General features: G+C 40.7%; 1 protein-coding gene across 3 annotated transcripts in view; it reads right to left on the bottom strand.

Annotated features, from left to right (window-relative positions):
• Positions 1–5,937: 5,937 nt before the first annotated feature.
• Positions 5,938–25,355, bottom strand: part of LOC306864519 (trinucleotide repeat-containing gene 18 protein-like) — a 70,367-nt gene continuing 50,949 nt past the window's right edge. Inside the window, exons 19-30 of one of the 3 annotated variants that reach the window (XM_079408577.1) lie at positions 24,898–25,298; positions 24,372–24,500; positions 22,578–22,722; positions 21,643–21,760; positions 14,576–14,651; positions 14,010–14,118; positions 13,368–13,484; positions 12,765–12,923; positions 11,158–12,461; positions 10,259–10,495; positions 10,046–10,120; positions 5,938–9,960 (exon numbers count right to left, since the gene is read on the bottom strand). In XM_079408577.1, coding sequence (XP_079264703.1) covers positions 9,754–9,960; positions 10,046–10,120; positions 10,259–10,495; positions 11,158–12,461; positions 12,765–12,923; positions 13,368–13,484; positions 14,010–14,118; positions 14,576–14,651; positions 21,643–21,760; positions 22,578–22,722; positions 24,372–24,500; positions 24,898–25,298 — 3,077 coding nt within the window. In that variant the 3' untranslated portion in view covers positions 5,938–9,753. The remainder of the gene's footprint in view (positions 9,961–10,045; positions 10,121–10,258; positions 10,496–11,157; positions 12,462–12,764; positions 12,924–13,367; positions 13,485–14,009; positions 14,119–14,575; positions 14,652–21,642; positions 21,761–22,577; positions 22,723–24,371; positions 24,501–24,897; positions 25,299–25,355) is intronic. The other 2 variants (XM_079408578.1, XM_079408579.1) reach the window with 2 other exon arrangements.

Here is a 25,355-nt window from a genome sequence, read left to right as displayed (position 1 = left end):
CACACAGTTTATTACCAGCAAGGCTGATGTTGTTGTTGATGACGATGTTGTTGCAATCAATAGCAAAGCATGTGCAACTAGGTTGAATGCTGGGAAATCATTGACGTGAGTCGCATGCAACTTTCATCATACAATATGCGACTCGGCAACAGATTGGCCAATAGAAAGCCAAGTGGGAATGCTTGTGACCAGCATTTTACATTCGGCCTTAAATTGCCAAGGAGCATATGTCACCACTAGATAGCCAACGAGTGCTCAAAAGGCACTGTCAGAGTAAATACATCACGACACGTCAGCGCAGCTAAACAAACGCCCCTCTCCGATGAAGCACTGCGAAACAAATTGGAAGCGCTTGACTGCAGATTTCATTATGAAGTCTGGTAATAAGTTCAGTACTCCGAGGACTGAATAACCCACAGATACTATGATTCACTTCCATCATGCAATTTCCCTGTGTAATTTTACTATAAAAACCATGTGCAATCTCAGCCGGCCCCTTCCAAGACAGCTTATAATGTACAAAAACACAATGCAACTGGTCATTTATTGCTTTCCGTTACAAAAAATCTCATCTTTTTTCTTGTAAAAGATTACCATTTCAGGCAAAATGACAGTGTGATATTACCAAGGCTCTGGGCGTCTCTCTCTTGCCACAATGGGAGCCTGGAGATTCGGTGACAGTCGGAATGGGGGAGTCGGCCACTAATGTATCCACACAGCAGGATATTGGAACAACAAGGCAAATGGCTCTCCTGTGAGGAGCCGAGGTCCATTGCACACATTTTCTTGGTTTTTTCCTAACAGGTGCGCACGCATACACGCTTCGGCGCTGTGAGGTGTTCTCTCATTTTGTCTCAATTCTGAGGCGGTGATTGCTATGCCCCGGAAATCATAATATGAACGGGGCCCTCCCTGAAGCGGTTTGTACAGCCGAGAGCGTGGTCAGACATGCATCTCTGCACTTCATACTGCCATAAATCCTGTTCCTGTTGAGGGGGAAACAATTCGGTGGACAGAGTGATATGGGCCATGACAGGACCGGGTCTTGGGCCTCGGAGCCACGACATAGGCCTCGTGGCCCCGAGCAATGCCAGTCGGCTTGTTTGCTGTCAGCACATGCAGTAATGAAGGAAGGCAGAGGCTCTGGACTGAGACTCCTTCCAAACCACAGATCCCAGAGGGTCAAAGAACCTACATTTTCTACCTAGCAATCACTTCTGAATTATTCCACTTTCCCTTTTATACTGATGGACTGAGATTGCCAGTAAATGTTTGTTTTTATACTGCAATCATTTTAATGGGTCATAAATGGTAAAATGCTACCGCAATATGGACGACCCTTGCTCCGAGGACCTTAATGTTTAATGCAGTCCTAAAACAAACACTCAATCATATCTCCATTCAAACGCAGCTTGTGATCGGTAACAGTGAAAATCAGCCACGCTTTCGGAGGCCATTTTATGCTGGCCTTGGTGATGGAAGACACAAAATGGACTCTGGATATTGAGTGGAAGTGTAGAGGAAAAGTCAACCATTAGTGTGTAGAAATTCAAATGGCATCCCTGGTGAGAGATTGAGCTGCCGACGTCCCCTCCATCACAGTACGCTTTCATCGCTCGGCGCGTGTTAATTGTTCCACGCCTCAGTTCGTTAAATGAGCATTCCAGCTAAATGACTCCTGAATAGTTTATCATGATGGATGGTATGAATATTGCATGCCTTCTTTCTGCTTTTTTGGGTCTTATTAGCATAATGATTCTTTGCGTTGTGCTGTGGCCCCTTCTGACAGAGGATCATAGCTAGTCGACAGAGAAGGTGGCCTTTGGTGGGTTTAATTGCTTCTATGAGCTTTGACAGCAGCGGTTGACTCCCGCAAGGCTGCAGCTCTGCTCTTAAAAATACTCACTTTTTTTGGGGGGGGGGGGGGCGTCATAATGCATGTAGCCATGGAGTATATATGCTCCCTTTGAGCAACCGCATCTCTTTGACTGTTGTCATTTTCACACACAGCAGGAGTCGCCGATTACTCAGGGCACATTATTGAGCCGTATCTGCCTTTGCCCCAGAGCACCTGTTCTCTCATTTATTTAAATGAAATTCCATGATAATTCTGAGGTGGTACACCTTTGAATATTTTTAAGTCACATGTGAATTCTCTCGTGATGAATGCACAAGCAGAAGAGCATTGGGAGAGTCATTGGCCTGTAATTTCTCATACTTACTACACTGTTACTACACAGCACAGGGTGTATGTGCTCAGAGGTGGGTAGAGTACCCAAAAACTGTACTCAAGTAAAAGTAAAAGAACTTATAGAAATATTTACTCAAGTAAAAGTAATGGTCTGAATATTTACTTGAGTACGATTAAAAAAGTATCGGATAAAAAAAACTACAAGTAGTTAGTTATTAGTTAGGCCTACTTTGGATCATATACTGTATATCTATAGTCTATATTTATTTAGATATAAAATTTAGGTAATGTATGTGTGTGCCGTTCATGAGATTTTTAATGTAACTTATTTCAGTGATGCAAATCAGAATTTTCATCAGCCTTTACGCCAGTCTTCAGTGTCACATAATCCTTCAGAAATCATTCCTATGTGTTGATTTATTATCAATGCTGTTCTTTTGAGCTTTCTATTCATCAAAGAATCCTGAACAAAATGTCACAGGTTCCAAAAAATATCAAGCAGCAAAACTGTTTCCAAAGCTGGTAATAAATCAATATATTAGAATGATTTCTGAAGGATCACATGACTCTGAAAACTGGAGTAACAGCTGATGAAAATTCTGATTTGCATCACACTTAAATTATAGGCTATTTCAAAGTATATATATATATATATATATATATATATATATATATATATATATATATATATATATATATATATATATAAAAGCTGACACGGAAAAGAGTAAAAACTCCTCACACGACCGCTACCGAACATCTGAACGTAACGAAACGATGCCGGATCTTCTTCCGTCTGTTCTGCAAAACGTAAACAAATGTAGCCTATATTTCTGCAAGCGTAAATATTGTGAAAATATCAACATTAATTGTGTCCATTCCTCCTGGAACGGGGGCCTGTACCATGATGGTAGATGAACAAATTCAGAGTTATAGGATAAGTTTTGAGTTGACAAATCCAAACCACTCCAATCTGGCTTTGTCGGTACCATGAAGCTGATCATCAACTTTCTCTGTCAACTCAGGCTTAATCCTGAGTTAATGGAGCGCGTGCACATGAATGTGTGACATCAGCGGCGAACAGCCAATCACACCACAGCGCAAGTGTAATTTACTTCTCGCGAGAGCCAGCGAGATTCAGAACTATTTTGTTAAAGGTTAAGAGATTAAAGAATATGAGGAATTTAAACGCATTTCCACTGAAGTACTTGTCCATGAAAGAGGACAAATAAAGGAAATTATCTTGCTCTATAAGTGCAGTCACAAGTTAAACTTGTGAAGTTAGTTTATATAGTTCATAATATATGATAGAGACTCAAACATGTAAGGTCACATTTTAAAGCATTATCTATTGATTCTACCACTTATTTTTATTACATATGATCTGTATATATTAATATTTATTTAAAATGAATGCTTTATAATAATTGTTAAACTAAAGGTGCTTGTGTGTAATGGAGTAATAATAATATAAATCTTATAATAATTATATAAATCATACGTAAATTGTAATTATCAGTGAAGCCAGACAATTTTGTTGTATCTTTTTTACGGTACTTCATAGTGACCTTTAATTTGTAGAAAGAGAAACTGGGGGAGTGACTTTTTTTGTGTCATACATGTGTCACTTTGCTCACATCTGATTGGTCCAATTTCAGTTTGCAATCTCTAACTCAGAACATAACCTGCTGTGGAGTGTAAGTTACTATGGCAATGAACTCAGCTAAAAGCCAAGCCACTTTCATGGTATCTAAAACCCAGGATTGGTGCAAACTAAACTGAAACTTACCTGGCTAGCCAGCTAATCCGGCTTCATGGTACAGGCCCCGGGTCGCGCGCCGCTCTTGATACAACTCTGAAGTGAGAACCGCTTCAGATGACTCTGCGCGTGCGGCAGGGAACTGAACGAATCATTCAAACTGATTCGAGAACCGATTCACTGGTTTGATCAAGCCTTTGAACAGAATTAACTCAAAAGAATGAATCATTCGCGAATGGGTATCGCTCATTGCCCAGAGAAAAGTATACGGCGCGTTTGGAATAAATTGAAGCATTTTTAACTTGTATTGTAGGCCTATTAAGATAAGGTAACGAGAGGAGCGTCGCCCACAGTAACGAAGTAAAAGTGCCGTTTTTTGTCGATGCCACTGCTTAAGTGATTGACATGAAAACTGCCTGCGTTCTGATGTGTTGACTTGACATCAAAGCAGCAGCTTCAAACATGTCTTTAGCTTGAATGATCGCAGCACCTCAAACGCTGCGGTTGTGAATGTTTTTACACTGGAGATGTGGAGGGATTTGTTCCTCCTTTGTTTTATGAACGTGATCCAAGGATCGTGAAACCCTGTGGAAATACAGCGAACCCAAATGTAGCAGTTAAAGGAATAGTTCAGTGCAAAACAAAAATTCATCATTTACTCATTTTGTCTTTGCAAATCTGTCATTTTTGTCTTATCTGTCCCTTTAAGAGTAAAATATTTCAGCTAAACCTACTTCACATTTGTTTTAATCATAAACACTCTTTTTCCTGATTTAGATTAAGAAAGCGTGCATGATGCGTGCCTCTATATGCAAGATGCATTTGGTCAGTAATAAAACTTAAGGCGCACTTCTGTTAGATTGCATTATGCTAATTTTATGCCACTACAAGCAAAATCAAAGACATGCATTTTCAAATCTCATTTACAGTGCTAATGGAAATTGAGAAGTTGTGCTTTTGATGGAGGAAAAATAAGCCAAGGGCTTTAAATTCAACATGATTTGTGGCAGCACAAAGCAAGCATTCTTTCCGATTTCACAAGCACTTAAAATGCAATCTCTTCCTTATTTAGACTTCTGGAAGAGTGAACGGTTTCAAACAGTCATGCCAGCCCACTAATAATAGGAGGCCCATCCAAAGAGAGCACTTTAGTTCCATGTCATCATAGTAGACTTGAGATGTTTTGCCATTTTGGCAGGGAGGTGTCCACTTGAAGAAATAATTTATGAATGGTCAACACAGCAAACATGACTCCCTTGGTAACATTAATTGCTCAGGAAACTTATTTTTTTTCCCCTCAAAGCAAGCTTCGTTCTGTTGAACTCACTAAAGAGGTTGCACTAGCATTAGCAAAATGCAACAACAGCTGCGATAAATTGTAAATTGTTCCAGGAAGCTCTAAAATGGCATCCTGATGGATGTGATTGCTCACAAGGGAGACTCAGAAACCACCTCTTGCCTAACAAAACACCCTGGTGACCTTTTGAATCTATTGCACCATAGCGCGGATGCTGAAAAACACTTTCAGAAATGGGATTTTTAAAGGAGGGCCAAGGCTCAAGGACTACCATAACACAAATAACATCCATTCAATAGAGCACCACAATATTTTCAGAGGACAACATTAATTTTCCTCAATGTGGACATCAATATGAAATTCAGCATGTTGTAAGATGAAACCTTTTTACAGCATTCCTGTGGTCACATGGCCAAAATTTCAGTATGATGGTGGTCATAAGGAAGACTGAGTGTTACACTACAAGTCTTATTGCTCGGCTCTCACAGGCATCTTTAAAGATGCACTTATACAGCAAATGACAGGAGCTCTAAAAAGCTCATCAGGTCGTAATAACACTTCTCCCAAAAGGTTTTGGATCCAAATACAATGTGGATTGAGGCAATTCAGAGCCAGAGGGTTTTACACACTCGATTATTGTGGAAAAAAAGAAAGCAGCGACAAATGCACCAAAAAATAGACCAACTCAATACCATTTCATGACGTTTATTGATGAACTAAAAAATACTGAGATACTAAAAGAATTGAAAACACTGATAATGCTGGTTGCGTCTGTAAAAAAAAAAAAATCCATAAGTTCCAATTCCATAAGTTCACACACAAGTCAACAGCAATCTTTAATATCAATTTCAATGTTTAAAAAATTTATTTTGTAATTTTGCTTTTTACAAGATTAAATGTGTGTACAAAGTATATCCATACTCATCTCCCCCTCTCATAAAGGATCATTTACAAAACCTTGATGCTTTAAAATTTCAAATAATTTCAAAACTATAGCTTTTTTTAATTTTTATTATTTTATTTTGTAACAGGACCATATCAATGCTGAAGGAACAGCAGATGAAGACCAGTGAAGGACCAGCCTCCAGTCCACACTAACTCTCTCTCTCATCTCCCACATTCATGAACACGTTCCTTCCCTCACTAGCAGCTACCTCACAGAATCCAAATTCAGCAGTATTGCACATTAATCATGGAGGACGATTGTTCCGAGAGGGGGAATGTCATAAAGAAACCAAAAGAAAAAGGTTGAACAGAATCATGCAAACAGTGAACTCTATAATGCGTCTACTCGGCTATACACTGTTTTCTAATAAGCCAGTTAAACCTTATACATCATAAGAGACACTCAAACGGACATTGGATGAATAGCAGAGGACTTTAGCGATTCATCCCACTCGACTGCTACCAGCAGAGGCCACTGTCTCGTTCAGTGACCCAAGCGGAAGGGATGGACTCCGGCCTCCATTCACGTTACACTACGTCACAATAAGCAAAATATACTTTTTGTTGATTGCTCTAATATTATTCCTAGAAGCATATATGCAATTTCTAAAACATGCAGACAAAAATACTTTAAAAAGTGCTTTCAGCTGGACTCAAGCTCCGAGTAAACGTTTGTTTTGAGGGGCACTTAAATTGTACAACTCGCTAAACAGGCAAAAATGTTCAACACAGATCTGTATTTAAAAGATCGTGTCAAATCAAAAAGAGCTTGCTTAATGTTGCTTCAGATTCACTGTGCATTCGAAGATCATTTGGCATTTGAATTAGCTTTGGGTGTGTGTAAAATCCTCAACCAAATTAGATGACTTAGAAAAACAGTCCGAACCGGAATAGGCTGAATATCGTTTTAAGCCTCGAGACCACACATACAATGATAAAACATGTTAAGAAATACAACCTATTGAATATCAACAAGATAAGATCTCTTTAAGAGAGACTGGGCAATGTAATATGAAACGTACATGAAAAAAATATATATTTCAGACATTTCAGACGGTTCTACTATACGTAATAGTGTCAACATTTCTATAATATAAAGACATTTCCAAAATACTGAGTAGGTCAAATATTTTCCAATCGCAAAGACTGGAAGTCTCTAGTGTCCATACCCTTCTTGATCTCACTATTCTCCCTCTAAAAACGGGGGAAAAAATAAAACCAAACAGAAAGAACCAATATGTATACAATGAACATCATTCACAGAGACACCAGGGTATTCTTCATGGCGAAAGAATTAAAAACAGGCAATGGTTTAAAAGCCCGCATGCAGTGACATTTCTTTCACAAGTGTAAAAATACCACCAAGAGAAAATATCAAACAAAAACATGAAACGTTGAACCAAGGTGGGAGGTAGAAATAATTACAGAGTTTAAAAAAATTTGGCTGGGCAACTGCAGACATCAACAACAAAAGTAGCCTCTAAACTCATCTTTTCTATTCATCTTGGTAACCATAATTGTTTAAACAAGATTACAGATCATCTAATGGTTTTTGTTTCATTATTTAAAAAAAACACAGAAATGACAAACTTTTAAGAACACTTTCCTTCCAGCATCAAAGAACACGTGTACTTGACCAACACGTGCCCAACCTTTAAAATGAAAAAGACATTCATACCTCCTCTGAACCATAAAAATGAGGCACAAATAAGAACCATAATTGCAATTAAGCAAATAATGTGTTTGCTAGTCTCTTCATCCATGTAAGGATGCCATGAATCAAATACATTTGACTGGTCTTGATTAGAGAAGCAGCGAATACATAGCACGGTCCTAACTGCCTCTGATGACTGATGGCACTTTCTCTGGAGCACAATATCAATCAGAAGGACCTATTTTCAAACACAACATTCAGACTTTGATTCTGCTGGTACACGGCAGCTTTTAGGGACCAAGGTTAAGGCTATTAAGAACGAACCAGAAAACGGCTTGGAATAAAAGTCGAGATGAGAAAAACGTGAGAATGACAAAAAACAACTCCGCTTTTGACTTTCAGCGCTAACAGATAACGTCACCTACACTGCTGCTATTTGTTTATTCGAAGAAAGTGCTTTCATGCATGAGATGTAATTGCTTTCTGTGGGGATAATTCCAGAAAAAAAGAGAAAGCCGAGTAAAACAGACATGATAAGCAATGGCCTGATTAATATGGTGCTTTTAAACTCATTCTCCATCTCTCACTGACCCTGAGAAGCAATGAGAGAACTAAAATGGTTTTCCCGCAAAGCGCTTCACGTCCACCTGAACAGGGGATTGTCAAGGGAAGTCTGTCCTGTGTAAGACCAAGGGCAGAATTTAAGTGCTTTCTGTTGCAAAACTGCATTATGGGACAACTGGCTTTGGACACTGTAAAATCCCACGAACCATTTGTCCTGTAATAGCAGTTTTGTTATCAAGATTACATTACATTGCGTCGTCAATGTAGTGGGCATCTGAGATTCCAGTAACGACTTACAAGATCTGTACTCTAAAACTAGTTCCTGATATTTGTTATCATTTTAAACATTATTCACAGTTTATTAAAGCTTTTTTTTATCTTTTGCTGCTTTAAAAAAAATTACTGTCACATAAATCTATTGTACAGAAAATAAAATATATTTGTTCATATCGTATATAGCTTGTATGCATGCATTTACAAACGGGCGTCATCTGCATCTGTTTCCGTCCCAGTAGAGCCCTTGACTCGTAAAAAGAAACCTTTCTGCAGCCACTGCTGAGGGCCGAGGATCGTATATAAATATTCTGGATAGATCTTCTGGGCCGCTCGGTGGAAAAGTGACTCACACTTTCCTATTAATAAACAGTCCTTGCAGGCTCGCAGACCACAGTTCAGTCCTTTCTTTTAAGTGCTTCTCACATGGGCCGCAGCTTTACGTCTGCTATCATTTTACCCGTCTGAGTTCATTAGCCAGCCCTTGAAGCTCTGCCAGGGATCTACCAGTAGTAACTGGACAGCGGAGCATGTGGTGGAGACGACTCTCTGGGCAGAAGTGTGACAAGGCCTGTCAGCTTTAATTACTCTTTCCGTTGTTGGTCCCACGGCCAAAGAAGCTGGTTCCAAGCAGGCCTTCTCACCCGGAGAATGAGTCCTGCAAAAGTGGTGTCACCTCCATTCCAGCTGCACCGGTGATGGCTGAGGCAGATGCAGTTGACCTTCGAGACATTTTTGACGCGCTTTCACTTTCTTTGCCACGTTTTACTCTTCAACTGGAGATTCCCGATAACATAATTTGTCCACCACAATCATGAAGCAGAGTACTCCATTAACAGACCGAACACTTGCATTGAACTGCGAATTTAGCGCAATTTGATAATACCGTCACCATCGTGTTTGTAATGAAGGACATCTGATGAAGTGGTCTCTGATCTCAACGGATGCTTGTGTCTTTGTCAGGACGTTTTCTGTACTCCTCTGATTAGTCGGGCTTTGGATGAAGCCAACATATCTGTCAAGCCCTTGTATCTCATTCGTTAGGTTCCACAAGTCTCATTTGTTGATCCTCAGCAGATTACAGGAACCCCATCCGTGTTGAATATCATTCCAGTGGTGGGTTCATAAGTGCCAGCCAGGTAGTAGAGGTCTTCGCTGTCTTGGTACTTCTTAGTTTTAATCATCTGTTCATATTGCTCAAGGCTGACCACCAGACATTTATGAGAAATGGTCTGGACGTCATTCTCATCAATGTGAGAGGACTGGTAGAGGGCCCGCTGAAAAGAGAAAGCAGAGAGAGCTATTGGTCTGTTTTCACCCGGACGAAGAGGATCAAACCATTTACTGGATTGGTTCTCTTACCTCCATGAAGTCTTTTCTCTGGTTGGAAGCCTGCAGAACAGCAGGAAGACTTTGGCCAGACATTTGATCCCAGTTCTGCCAAACAAAATTTGATTAGTTACAAACCCAGATAAAGGCAAGACTGGGACAGATGAAGTACCATTCCAGTACTAACATCATAATGCTGTGCCCGCAAACCATTATTCTTGTTTAGCAAAGGGAGATGAAAGTAACCTTTTTGTCATGAAGTTTCTTTCCAGGGTTGGTTTCTTCTGGATGATAGAACCATTTGACACGGACCACCATGTTGTTTCCCCAGGACTCCCACATGCTCTGGATGTGTCCAATGAAGGGGAGGTTTGGTCGTCCAGCAGACAGGAACACAGCACAATCTCCAATACCAATCATTTCCTTCCCACGCATTATGGCTTTGTAGAAAAGCTTCTTCGCCTTCCCTTTCATTCCCCGCCTCTGTCAGAAGTTGAAGGAAAAGCAAAAGAATATTTCTTCGGGCACTTTTATGTCCGTTTATTAAAAACTAACATATTTCTTTCAATTTGTTATATGAAGGTCACATTAAAACTGTCTTGGAAACTTTTTACAAGGCCTTAATTTGTATTTGCAACTTTTCAAAATAAAATAAAAAATTAGAATTTTTAACTATGGCACTTAAAAAAAAAAAAAAAAAAAGTGAAAACGAGTGAAACATTAACCATTTTAATATTTTGGAAAAAAAATCGTTTAGTGTTTTTATTTTCTCACAGTTATGACAATTTTGCATAACACTAAACATTTATGCCACTAAAAATGTCAAAAAATTGTCTACTTGTTTACCAGTAAGACAAAGATGTCAATGAGGAGCATGTTTGAGATAAAATGACATGTGATGTGAAAAAAAAAAGAATATTTTCATTGTGTATCATTTCCAATCAAGCTGTAATTTCGTCCAATTGTGTAAAATATTATTCAATAACATGTATTTAGTATACATAAAATGCTACTTTTGAAAGCTTGGTCTTAGCAAGACTAAGGGGCTTTGGACTTTACACAATGCAATACATAATTTGAGATGTTGTAGATATAGCATAGGTGGGGCTTCAATAAAGATGCAATCCTAAAATCCATGGGCTTACCTGAGTAGGCTTTCCAAACCACTTCCACAGCTGTCTAGCAGGAAGGAAAGCGGAGATCTTGGGCCTGTTCTCGACGGAGGGTAGCCTCTGTCTTTTTGCCAGCTCCTTAGTAGTTGGGAGGTGGATTCCCTCTCGTCTTTTGGGGCGACCGACTCCCTGCTTCACGTTCTGCTCTTTCTGGGGCTTCTGCTGCTGGTGCCGCTGTTGCTGCTGTGCCTGCTTCTGGAATTTATGGATGTTTGCAGCAGGCCCCGTTTTTAACTTGGCCTTCTCATCTTCCTCCTCTTGAGGTGGTACATGCTCTGCAGCTGGAGATGGTTGAGAAACAGCAACCGCTTCTTCATCTGAGCTACAGGAGGATTCTTCATCACTGGTGGTGGAGGATGAGGAGGAGGAGGAGGAGGAGGAGGAGTGAGAACCAGCTGAGGATGAGGAACTGCTTGTGGATGAGCTGGAAGTGGTGGGACTTGATGCCCGCGAGCTGTTGGAGCTGGTCGAGTCTTGTTTGGGTTTCTTTTCCTGCGAGGCCCCTCGCTCCTCTTCTCCCTCAGACTCCGAGCTGCTGCTGCTGCTACTGCAGTTGGGACACTCCAGTTCCTTCTTGTCCTTCTCCCCTGATTTGCTCACCTTCATCAGACCCTCGCTTTCACTGCCAAGCTTACGAACACTGTAGGTGGACACGCTCTCTGTAGTAGGCGGGTCTGCCTCACTCGGCTTGTTTTTATCTTTCAGTGTTTTGTCGGCAGTGGATATTGTAGTGTAGCTGACACCCATGACAGACTTGTTCTCTCTTTTGGAGAGGTTTTGGCCCTCCATCATCATGAGGGCTTTGGTCTTCTTGGTTTTGGGTGACATGACTCCCTCATGGTCCAGCTTGATAAGGATCTCAGTCTGTGGTTGCTTGCGTTGCGTTTTCACACCAAACCCAGATGCCGCCTCCTCAGGCTTTCGCAAGCGTTTGACCGGCTTTCCTTTCCCCACGGGACTCGCAGTCTCATTGTTGGATATAAAGGAGGCCAGAGAAGTGGAGGGCTCATTATAGAGATCCACAGACAGAACTTTTCCATAGAGCTGCGGCGAATAGACAGACTGGGGCTGGGAACGCACTTTGGCTGGGGGCTTGATTCCTGTGGTTTTCTTCTGGCTTTCATTAGATACGGGGATGTAGGGGCTGGCTGTGCCGACTTGCTTCATTTTTCTACCTGGCCGTGGGCCGCTTTTCTGGCTGGACAGGGGCCTCTCGGGGACCTGTGTTGGGGTTGGTGTGTCAGGCTTTTCATGCTCCTTTGGAGTGACTTCAGGCTCTGGAAAGCAGCACAGGGGGGAAGGTTTTAATATGCCAGACCAAAAACACACTTACCTCCATAAAAATGCTGGGAGGCTAAAAGCAGTTCCTGTTCTGACAGTAAGCTCTTTCCAAGCAAAAGTAAGTGATTTACTACCTATGAAACCACCAATCCAATCCACTTTTGTAAGATCACTGCATTTCTCATTTCAGTAACACCAGTTCTGACGTCTTAATGTTTAATTTGAACCAAAGCAATAACCACTTTTACAAAAATAACAGCCAAACTGTCAATGAGGGTAAATGTTTGAGTGGAAATTACCTGGCTTGGTTTTGGGTTTTCTTCCTCGGCCCCTGCTTTTCGGAGCAGGCTCCTCTGTGTTTTTGGGTGGTGTCTCTTTGCCATCAGGTACATCCTTACTGCACTTCCTTCCTCGCCTTTTGGTGCTAGCCACGAGGAGCGCAGGGGATGGTTCTGCACCTGTTTTAGATAAATTCAGTTTAGAAAACATTATTAATAGACCCAATAAGGACATTTGTGATTGACAAAATTGACACACAAAAATACTGGCACATTTCCACGTGCTTCTCCATTTGATAAATTTTGAAAATGATCATCCACAGATATTTTCACAGTCAAACACATAAACGCATTAATATTTACCCAGTGCTCTTAAATATTACACACAAGCCTTCAAATCTCTCAGTCTCACTCTCAATCATATGCAGCTCCCTGGCAACTAGTGGAAAAACATCTTTTACTGAATCCATCATCAAATTCAAGAGCAAAAGCAAACACAAATCAGTGGCTGCATGGACTCCAAATCAAACATATGGACTGCATATGGGCTGTTTACCTAACTTCGACATTAAGGTAATGTTTCATGCACTTCTCCTTTTACTCCCTGCTTCGCTGAATACTCACACTGAATCTTGTAGTCCGCCGGCAGCAGCCTAATATGAGAGAGCGGGATCCGGCCAGTGTCTCCATCGTCAAACTCCACTGTAATCAAATCATCCACGTCTTCCATGTCCGGGCTCCCTGTGGACAAGTAACAGGGTTGACGATTGACGCAAAAGAACACGCATCACCTCAATTTACGTTTCCACTGAGTGAAACAGCAAACACTGCTGCACGAAAAGAGCAACCGCATATTTCTCAGCGGCTGCTGGGATTCATACAGGGCCTTTTTATTCTCATTGGCTGACAGCGGCAGTAGCAGCGACCTCCCTTTAAGAGTTTCTTGACAAGTCTCCAGCTCCCTCCTTTCTCAGTGGGAGGGAAAATAAATAATAATACAGCAGAGCTCTGCATGTAGCTAACCACACCATCCTTCATTCCCCGGTTCGGTTTATCTGGCAGCGCTCATGGGCTTGGCTAAAAGATTTAGATTAAAGGAAATGAAACAACCCTGAAAGGTTCTCTTACTACGCCTCTATGCGGAGGACAGTGGACATTTGTGCATATTTTTCCATTTGAGAAACGTAGATGCAGTAAAACACATTGGTTAATAGTCTGTAATAGCCAGTGAAAGGTGCTCAATTAAGCGGAAAAGGAAAGCTGTACCTCTGACGACCATGCCAGGGTAGAGGCAACGGTACTGCTGGCTCCAGTAGGCTGCAATCCGGGTCCCCTGGGGAAGGTATCTAACGGAGGGGGGTTTCACATCAATAATCTGTAGGACAAAGGCAGTGTGGATCAGAGAGGATTATTAAATCAACACCTGTGTGCATTCAGACACTTTGCGGTCGTCTATCTTCTAAGCCGAATAACTGATGAATCATTTCTGGCGAGGAAATGTACATTTTGTGTATATAATCCATCTTAGAGAGGCGGTAAAGGCTAAGGTTGCTCTTGGCAGTGGTCCGCTTCCAACAGTACATTAGGAAGTAAAGGCGGTAGCCGCGAAAGCGAGTGTGCCTAAACCAACACAGAGGTACTGGAGCAAAACATGCCCTTAGCTTAATAGCAGGGGAAGGTGCTAAACAGCTTCTATATTACACAGTGCCTCGGGCCTGTTAGCAGAGAGAGGAAACAGGAGTGTGCCTGGAGTAAAACACACAGGCCTGTTGTGGTGAGCTGTAACGTGTATGTGGATCAGCGAATGGTGTAGGGCAGTGTGGCGTACTGACCGCCTCCTGTAGCAGCTGCTCCAGGCAGTAGATGTGTGGCCTGTTCCCCCTCTCGCCCTCCACCACCACGCTGTATCTGTAAGACAGGACAGTCATGAGCCCAAAACAAAAATCTAGCACATCCTGTTGTCATGAAAATATTAACGTTAAATTATTTCCTTGTGACCTATTTCAGAATGCATCAGGATATTCAATGGGAACAACAAAAAAAAAAAAAAAAAAAATGTAGGCCAGGACTTTATTTTATCATCAGGAACTGATTTGATAGTGAAAAGTGATTGGAAAAGAACTACTCCCTTTCTGAAATACAGGTGCTATCATTTTTAAATAAAATATTATTTGGCATGAAATTACTGCAAGTTACAACAAACCGTGACAGAGCTTTTCTTTTGTATTGTGAAGTATATCTGAGTCCAACAAATCCTCTAAATAAATAAAGCGTAGGGTAGGGACTTCTATTCTATTGGATTCTATGCATTGTTTGATCTGAATGCGAGTTTGCAGTAAATTGTAAGAAAGTCAGGTCAGGTTTTAACAGACTGAATGTTAGGAGTCCTGCATACGTCAACAGAGAGAAGTATGCAGTGTTGGGGAGTAACGAGTTACATGAAACGGCGTTACATAATTTAATTACAAAATAAATGCAACTGTAATCGGTTACAGTTAGAAAAAAATATGTGTAATTAAAGTTACTTATGAAAATGTTAACGATTACAAAAGGGGTTACATTTGAATACTTGTATTAATATATAATATTTCTTATTATTTTAAATCTCTATTTAACCTCAGAATGATATCAAAGTAAAAAGAGGTGCTAAAGTCTGATTTTGTGGTGGCTGTTTTAAAATTAAATGATTATAACCTTAATTGATACGTGATGAAGGATTTTGAAAGTCTGACAGTAATCAGTGTTGAATACTACGGTTAACCCTGCCGGGTTTAAATGTTTTAAAATGATACAGAGTTGAAAACCTTCATTAGAAATTTAATCAAAAATCAATCAAATGTAATGTTACATTACTTTAATAAAGATTTTAAAATAGATAAAGGTGATGGGTGAATATTCAATTAATGCAGACTTTAAATACAAAGGCTGCAATAACCACAACAATTAACAAAAACTATGGCTGTAGAGCTATATGGCTATTGGTTAACAGTAACTAATAGCCTGCATATCCTAGCTGATGTCAGCAAGAAGTGAAAGTTGAGCAAGTTATTACAATGTGATGAAAGATTAAGACGACGTTGTTTTTAATTCTTTGGGAGTAACATGCACAGATGTGTAGGGGGTCACTTTTTTCCATGTCAGATAGGTGAGAACACACATGAAACTGTCGAAGGAAGCTGTCTATACCCAGTTCATAATGGTTTTGTCTAAAAATATAATGTAGTAGGCTGTTGAGGAGAGATGTAGAGGGGCTAAACCAAAAGACTCAGCAGCCCAAGAGCTTGAAGACAGGGCTCTTTTGAGAAACACACTGAGCTTTGAACCGGCCTTTATTCACAATGCCCAAAGGAGCTTGGCTTTCTCTCTAACCACCCTCCCTTCCTTATTCAAGCTCAACCTAGGGATACAATTTGGAGGGGCTTGCCCCCTTTTTTGTATTCCTTGCCCGATAAATTGATCCTTTTGTGGCGTTTTTATTGTCTTTACTGTCAAGGAGTCAGAGCAGTGGGGATATGTAAGATAAGTCAGTTTCTTGACATCACATGTGAGATCCAAAATGGGCTCTGACGAAAATGGAAAAAAGGAATAAAAAAAAAAAAACGGCAGATCAGGCTAAGTCAGTGTGTAGGTGGACCACAATCCAAACATAGGGTTCTCACTAGATGTGGAATATTATTGGAATATTATTTCTGGAAGTTGGCAGATTTTACCTTTGAAAAATCTGTAACATTCACTTCCAGCTAAACTAGTTTCCACTGCCAAGGCGAACCAACACGCAAAAGCATCAATACTGTTAAATAAAAAGGAAACTTTTGGACTTTTATTGGTTGTCTGAGGAAAAGAGAAACGACAATGACCGGTCCTTTAAAGTGCAGGTCACTCTATTATTGGATGCAAGCACATGAGCCTTATAAATCTGAATGGGCGCATACATGCAGCTGCAAGTGTGACGTCCAAGATGGTGCTTGTGGATTTAAAAAAAAATATAAAAAAAATAAGACAGTGACAGTTGGATGTTTGGCCTTTTTTCATTTGGATTCATGAGGGTGCCTGCAGTTCAAGCATGGACCCAGAGCCAGGCTTTAGAGGTGTCCATCACCGAGTGGCAGTCTTATTATTGTGACATGGACCTGGGAGGTGATGGGGGACAGCGTCCCCAGATCACTTCCTCCTGGATCTGGCCTGAGGGGGAGGACTCTCCTGGCCAAACCTGATTGGTTCTGTCTGCAAAGCCGGGGATAAATTCACACCAGCTGCATCAGGGGGGAGGAAGACTGACCGGACAAGCGGGGTTAAATATCTGTCGTGTCTGTGGATGGCTCACCTAATGTGGGCTTGGGACATGGAATGGGTCATTGTAAATTTGTGTTTCTTAAAAGGAGGGCATTGGTACTAAAAGTCTTTACAGAAGACTTTGTAATAAATTTTCCTTTGGGAAATAACTTATTCTGATTGGTCACTCGCGGCATTCTGCAGTCAAACACTTTTGTATAATGACCGCAAAAATGTATAATATTCCCAAGAAACTGGTTTTCCTAAATAGCAAGTGACTACTGTTATTCCAGAGTCGCTTTGTTCTCAAATAATAAACAATTTCAGCTCGGATCAATTTTTCATACCCATTGTTTTATATATTTGGAAAGTAGCCTTATACTGGTTGCTCTGTGTGGGTTTAATTTTAGTGTTGAATATCTTGAAAATGTACTTGATTCACACACACACACACACACACACACACACTACATCACTTAACATAAATAAATCCTTCAGCATTTCAGCATAAAAAGCAGGTTTAAAAAAAATGACTATTTACATGTCAATGGAGAAAACGGCTCAAAAGAAAGTAGTTATGTGTAGAGGCATAAAATACAATTTGCCTTATATTTCTCTCTGAGATGACATGATGACATTCAGAAATCTTTGATTATTGTCGGAACAGTGAGAGATGGGGAATTTTAGCTGTGAAAAATCTAATTTTTCTCTCTCTTTATATAGAGCCACATCTCTAAAACATAATTAAAGATTCAACAGAGTGAAAAAATGGTGAGCCAGTGAAGGACGGAGTGAAAGCTTCAATTAGTTTGCCATTACCCATAAATAATGGGCCTGTGCCATTAGCATGGTCTTCACGTTGGAAAGTGTGACAATGGCTTTGCCAAAGGACTTTGTTCTGAGAAAGCTGAGGCTCAGGCTGAGAACAGACACTTTTCCTTACCCAAGATTTCAGTTCCAATTCGACACCGGCTGTGTGAGTTACTGACTGCACAATTAACCAGTCTGCTCTCATGTACTGCAAGTATGTTCATGCCTACAGAATCCCAGGCTCTCCAGGCTCTGTTAATGAAGACATGCGAGGCATATAAACATCCGAGTGGACACCGCACGGATTTTCAATCTCTGGATGCGTTTAAGGTGTTGTGTAGCACAAGCCGTCACAGAACTAAATTTCCAAAGGGCAGGGTGAACAACAAGCGATGTTGCAGTCGGTCTCGTCATATTAAATCCTGTCGCAAGCAGTTCTCACCGTCACACTGAACTACCCGCTTTGAAGAGCCGCGGTAACACAGTCCTGCACAAAGGCACCTTTCCCTTGCTTGGCTGGAACTGCTATTTTTAGTACAAGAGACACATGCAGAGCGAGCGATAGAGGGAAGAGATATTTCACTGCCAAAATGACAAACATCTCATTATGCCACACAAATGTGCTGCAAATGAACAGATAAAGCACCACCTTTCTGCTCCCTTAATTTAGGGATTCACTTTTGTGAACTAGCATCCAGATTTTCAACACGTCGCCTGACCTCTGGCTCGCAGACCACCGGAGTTTGGGAGAAGTGATCGTGATGGCTGCTCCTCGCTTTCAGACTGATAAGAGGAAGACGTGTTTCTGTGCTGCATGCTAAACACAGTCATTGAGCAACCGTGGGCCACCGCTCTAATGAAACTAAAATGGAGGACAACGCATTTCACAGAGGGCAGAAGCGATCCCCGGACCAGATGCTGCACCAGTTTGACATTTTCACCAAATGAGATTATCTTTTATAGAGATGACTTTTAGAAGAACTCTCTCACCCCTCAATGGACTAAAACTTGTTCATTCAAGTGAGTTGAAAACATTCATAATAGGCCATGGGAGACTACAGAAAGCATACAAAGTCCAAACAAAACAAAACTGCCCATTCTGTCATAGCCTCCCACAAGACACTTCACACCCCTTCTGTTTCCTGACCAAACAAAACGTTGTACTTCCAAATTTTTTCCATGGAGATCCCCGAACTGGACCTTACAATAGGAAAAACTTGGCAATATTTCACTGCCTGTAACACTAAGTGGCTCAAGTAAGCGGTTCGGTAAAAAGAATCTGTAAATGGCCAGGGAGCTACAGCTAAAAAGTGTAAAGCAATGAATGCCAACTTTAAGTGGCCTTGGTTCGAAGCCTTGAACTAAACCAACTGCCTGTGAGATCAATCTAAACAATCCAACACTTCATTCAGAGGAAAACTAGACAAAACATTCTCCTTGAGTAAAGTACTGAGAATTATGTAATCAAATAAGTGAATTCATCATCACTGCAATGCATTTGCTTACAATAAAACATCTCTTTTGATTTGTAAATGTATCAAACACCACAAGTTTCAGTTAGGTCATTTTACCTAGCCATCTTTGCTGTGATTTCTGTTACAAATATACTTCTCTAATCACTGGATCTCGCTTCAGGATTGACAATAATGTACATGATTACTTTGTCAATTAAACATGATTTAAAAATAATAACAAACACTAACTTACTGGCTCTACAGAAGAATGTACCCTTGCCAAAGACTAAGGCATACAGTGGGGGGAAATAAGTATTCAACACTTGAACAATTTTTTTATTAAACACATTTCCAGTGCAGCAATTCACATGAAATTTTGACCAGATGTTGGTATTAACTCAAGAAATCTACACAGAAAAAATATTGAATATTACAATCCATAAAAAAAGTTGTGTAATAAAGTGAAATGAAAAAAGTATTGAACACACTAACTGAGATTATACTTAATCCTTGGTGGAAAAGCCTTTGTTTGCAGTAACAGCTTCAAGACGCTTCCTTCCAACAACTTTATTTTCTTCTTCTGGAACCAATTCCGAGTCTCCTTTGCAGTATGTTTTGGATCATTGTCCTGCTGGAATGTCCATCCATGTCTCATCCTCATCATCCTGGCGGACGGTAACAGATTCACCTCAAGAATTTCCCGGTACATGTCTCCATTCATCTTCCCTTCAATAACATGGATTCTGCCAGTACCATGAGAAGAAAAACAGCCCCATACCATGATGCTTCCACCTCCAAACTTCACTGTTTATTTTTAGGGTCATACGCAGAGCCATTTCTCCTCCAAACATGGCGTGTGGTATTATTGCCAAAAAGTTCAATTTTTGTCTTGTCTGACCAGACTACATTCTCCCAGTAATTCACATGGTTGTTCAAATGTTTTGTAGCAAACATCAAACGAGCTTCAACATGCCTTTTCTTCAAAAATATAAAGGTGAGCGTGCATGGAGGCCGCGGCGGTGGAGTGCATTGCCTATAGTTTTCTCTGTGACAACTGTACCTGCTGCTTCCAAGTCTCTCTGTAACTCTTTCCGAGTGGTCCTTGGCTCTTGAATTACTCTTCTGATTAACCTTCTGACTCCCTGATCAGAAATCTTTCGAGGAGCTCCTTTGCGTGGCAGGTTGATGGTGGAGTTTTTTTCTTTCCACTTGCGTATAATGGACCCAATGGTGCTTACAGGAACATTTAGGAGTTGTGAAATCCGTCTGTAACCACTACCATCTTTATGCAGCACAACAATCTTGTTGCGAAGGTCTTGGGACAGCTCTTTGCCTCTACCCATCACGAGATGTTTGTATAGTTACATTCAGAGGTGGGTAAGGCGTTTTCCAACCGATTAACCTGCAATAACCTGGCTGATTCTAATTTGCACAAATAGGAGGTTGAACTAATTAGTGAAGTCAGCTGTTGTCTTGCTGTGTCTTGCCTTGGTGTACTGCTTTTTCTTTGTGCGTTCAATACTTTTTTCTTCTATTTCACTTCATTAAATATAACTTTTTTATGGATTGTAATTTTATGATTTCTTTATCTGTGTAGATTTCTTGAGTTAATACCAACATCTGGTCAAAATTTCATGTGAATTGCTGCACTGGAAATGTGTTTAATAAAAAATTTGTTGAAGTGTTGAATACTTATTTCCCCCACTGTATATGTTTATATATCAAGACAAGTTCACACATTACTAAGAATGTAAGAATCTACAACACACAATATTATATGGCATAATAAATCCCACCTTCTACTAAAAACGGCTAATTGCCAGTTGGCAACATTATTGTGTTACTGCAGCTTCTGTTAAAAGTGCAGGTTTTCTGTTAAAAGCGCGGGATTGCGCAACAGGCGTCCCGAGTTTGAATCTAGACTCGGGTTTCTTTCCCAATCCCAACCCCCACCCCTCACACTTCGCTTCCTGTCAGTTCTGATCTGTCCTATCATAATAAAAGGCAAAACTGCCAAAAATAAATCTTACAATTAAAAAACGCAGGTTACCATAGAAAAAAAAAATCTATGTCCTAAAATGTATGCTTTTTTAACAGTATTTGACCATTCATGCGACATTTTTGTGCACGATTTTGTTGCTGATTTGAAATGCTACTTTAAATGTATGGCAAGCAGTTTTTCAGATTTCGGTGTTTCCCCATTCAAGCAGATAGGAGTGGGTCTAGCAAGCATTTTACACAATATTACACATTTTTCTAATGACAGTTATTGCAGCCTACAAGAGATTCATACATAGACAAGAAGCAAGACACAGCAGAGGGTATAAAGAGAATGAAAACAGCTCGGGCGGGGGGTCTCTTACATGTCAGGAGAGTGAACCGTGCTGACGTGGCCGGCATACAGGAGTTTGTCATCCATAGGGATGAGGACCCGTAATCCATCCTGCAGTTCATCTTTGTTAATGACACAGTTCCGAGGGGCTGGGGGAAACGGAACAGAGGGAGATGAGAAGAGAGACATGCCGAAACTCGTGCTACTAAATAAAACCTGAGACATCTCATCACCACCTTAAAACTGCAAATGTTAGAGAAAACAGCTATCTTCTAAAACCCATGAAGCTGCTTATGGATGCAGCATCTTAATGTGAAAACTGTTCCCAAAGGCAACTTAATTATGCAGCTCTCCAAGATACCTAATTTTAGCCAAATTCTAAAACAGCATCACATGTATTAATCGCAGAGTGCATTGTGACAAAAAAATTATGAATTGAAATGAATTCAATTAAAATATCAAATCAATAAATAAAATTGTTTAATGTTAAAATAATAAAAAAGGTAACGATATTCCCAAAATTGTTGTGCAACATCCTCACATCAAAGTCTACTGAAATCAATTGTGAACAATTGTGCCTCTCTCTGATGAGAAGGGCTGTTTGCGGTGTATGCACAATGTTCCAAATCGGTCACTTGTGTGGTTTCATGGCAGTTATGATCCTGTCAACGTAGGTAGCAAGCAGCTCACAAGCTAATGCATGCATTAAAACTCAGCTCGCCCCATTAACGTATGAATGCAATCAGGCTGAATCAATTTTCAGATTTTTAATGCTGGATTAAGATAAGATAGGCTGTGAAATTATCTCTTCCTCACGTCATTCAAAAGACATTCACTTTTAATTGCATGCACGGACAAGAAAATTAAGTCTGATTTAGTCATAAAACCGCAATTAAAAATGGGGGAGCAATGAAGGGAAATAGCTCTGCGGCCTTGCTGACTAGAGGGAATGCGAAAGCGTCTCACCGGGGGTGCAGGGTCTTTCGGGCTGAGCGCTCACAGGGGGATTCTCATCCTCGGAGAAGCTGCTGTCCTGGTTGGGCTCAAAGTCCTCATCAGCAGCCATACTTTCCATCAGTTTGCTGACAGCACCGCCCTTCCCTCGAACCTGCTGGGGGAATTCAAGCACATTTTGCCCCAATTCCTGTGACAATATGAAATATTGAACACTGAGCCATTGTTGGTTCAGTTCAAAAGATGAAACCCATGTGCTTACTAGAGGAGAATTGATTCAGTAAAACCCATTTAGATGAGTGACAAGCTCGGCTCACGAGATGTAGGATTTCTTGATTTCGAATGCGGCAAATACCCAGAGGAGTTCCCGAGCTTCTGCACTGTGCATTATAACACGTGATTTATACATAAGATAAAAAAACAGCAGCAGTGGAGAGTTTTAAAATGCAGTGGACATTTATCTCGAGAAGAAATAAGTAAATTTTGCGGAAGGGGCGGAGAAATGGATGGAGCGAGATATCATTTGGTTAATTTCACTGCTTTCCCGCTGAGTGTGCAGTCTAATTAGGCTTGCTGCTCTATTGCACTTCCCCCCTTTCTCTCTCCTTCTCCATCTCTCCTCCCTGGGTGGGTACTGAGAGCAGGCCCATGCAGACTGGGACAGGGGAGCAGGAAAGGGCGTCTCATTTAAATGCAAGGCTTCTCCCAATAGGCCTTGAGCCTGCCAGGTAAAATTATTCTAATCCCTTTCGCTGTTTCCCCTCGGCGTCACACAAAATGGCTGCTCAACACTAAGTCCGTTTCGAATATTATGTGGCATGTAAAAATGTGAGGTAATACACAGTGCATCATGTATTTTATGTGCTAAGAGTGTTAAGGCAGGCCAAACAAATGTAAAAGTATGGTATTTTTGTCATCAATCGTAAGAGTGGTCAAAATATAATATAATCATTAAAGTTCAAAAGTTTGGTAAGATTTTTTTGGGTTAGTCGTCTGTAATGCTCCCCAAGGCTGCATGTTAAGTATTATTAAAAATGAAAAGAACTACTTTCTATTTCATTATATTTTAAAATCTAATTTATTCTAATGATGGTAAAGCTGAATTTTCAGCAGTTATTGCTCTGGTTTTCCGTGTCTCATGATACTTCAGAAATCATTCTAACATGCTGATTTGTTTAAAAACATTTCTTATTATTAAAGTAGAAAACAGTCGTATTGCTTAATATGTTTGTGGAACCCATGATACATTTTTTTCAGGATTTTTTAATGAATAGAAAGTAAAAAAAAACAAAAAAAACTGCATTTATTTGAAATCATTTGTAACATTATAAATGTCTTTACTGCCACTTTTGATTATTTAATGCCCCCTTGGAGAATAAAACTCTTAATTTAAGATAAAAAAGAAATCTTACTGACCCCAAACTTCTGAATGGAAATATAAATGTAAAATAATATTTAATACAATTGCATGAGCCTAAATAAAATGTATAGATAAGGCTAGCTTGTAATACCTTTATAATACACTAGTCAACATTCGAAGTGGATCAAAACTTTATCAAAGTTGTCCTAAAGCCTAAAAAAAAAAAAAAACAAAACCGGAAAACTTTGATGAATTTTTTGACCCACTTCAAATGTTGACTACTGTATTTAATAAACAATAAAACAATATTTATTTTCCAGTTGATGGTTTCTGGTAGATCTTGAAATTGACTCGAGAGGAAACAACCATTTCGGTTCATCAGTCAAAATATTGCAAAATATCAGCCAGTTTATGACTTATTAGCATTGCAGTGTTAGCCAAGTTACCTCTCTGGATTTGGGCTTCAGCTTGCTCTTGCGCCCTGGGCCGACAGGGAGAGCTCCGGTGCCGTCCGAGGGAGTGCTGGAGAGCTGGGGTGGGGGCAGACACAGGGGGGTCTCCTTAACCCTCTTCTTCTGGAACATTCACACCGGATACAAAGCCAAACCATCAGCATGAAAAGCCTCATACAAATGCATGACACAATTGGGCTCAGTTCTCCCACACATTACAGCCATTCAACAACACTGGATAGACAAGCAAACATTAATAGGCAGTCATGCGCTGAACACTATAAAAAATAAATGAATTAATTAAAAAACCAGGGAGGATTCGAGGGTGGAACGGTGATGGCTGGTAATTGTAGCCTGGCAAGAAGTAGTCATCCTTTTGTGTCCAACAACATGACACTCACAGCGGGAGGCTTTCTTGTCCGACAAATGTAGCAGGACACCTGCTGGTATCAAGCGCGCTCACTGTTTCGTTGGGTCTGGCACATAGGACTTGATCTACATCGATAAAACAAGGGCTTACCTTAGGGTCTTTCGCTTCCTTGCCTTTGGCCAGCTCCTTAGGGCTCTGCGGGGATGCTTTGGGGCCACGGGAGGGTTTGGGAGTAAGTGGAAGAGGAGTTTTGCTGGACGGGGAGATGGGGTTGGCTTGGGCTGCATCGTGGAGGAAGATGCGTTCGCTCCTCCGCCGCGTCCATTGTTCGTCTTCGCTTCCATCAGCGGTAAGGTCGAAACTGAACTCCTGGGGAGACTTGGGTTTCTTGGGTTTGCGTCCACGCTTGCTGGGGCTGGAGTCGTCACGCATGACGCACGCGGGTGGCAAGAGCGGGAGCTCAGGAGCTGACCGTTTGCCGTGCAACAGCGACGGAAACTTCTCTCTCGTCTTAACATCGCTCTCAGAATCTGTAAACTCGAACTCTGTACCTACAATCCAGAAGACATAACCTTCGGTTATTACTAAAGCATGCAAACTAAATGCAC

This window comes from Barbus barbus, assembly GCF_936440315.1.
Source record: "Barbus barbus genome assembly, chromosome: 4".
Lineage (NCBI taxonomy): Eukaryota > Metazoa > Chordata > Actinopteri > Cypriniformes > Cyprinidae > Barbus > Barbus barbus.
Note: the sequence above shows the minus strand (reverse complement) of the source record. Positions and strands in the feature narration are given on the sequence as shown.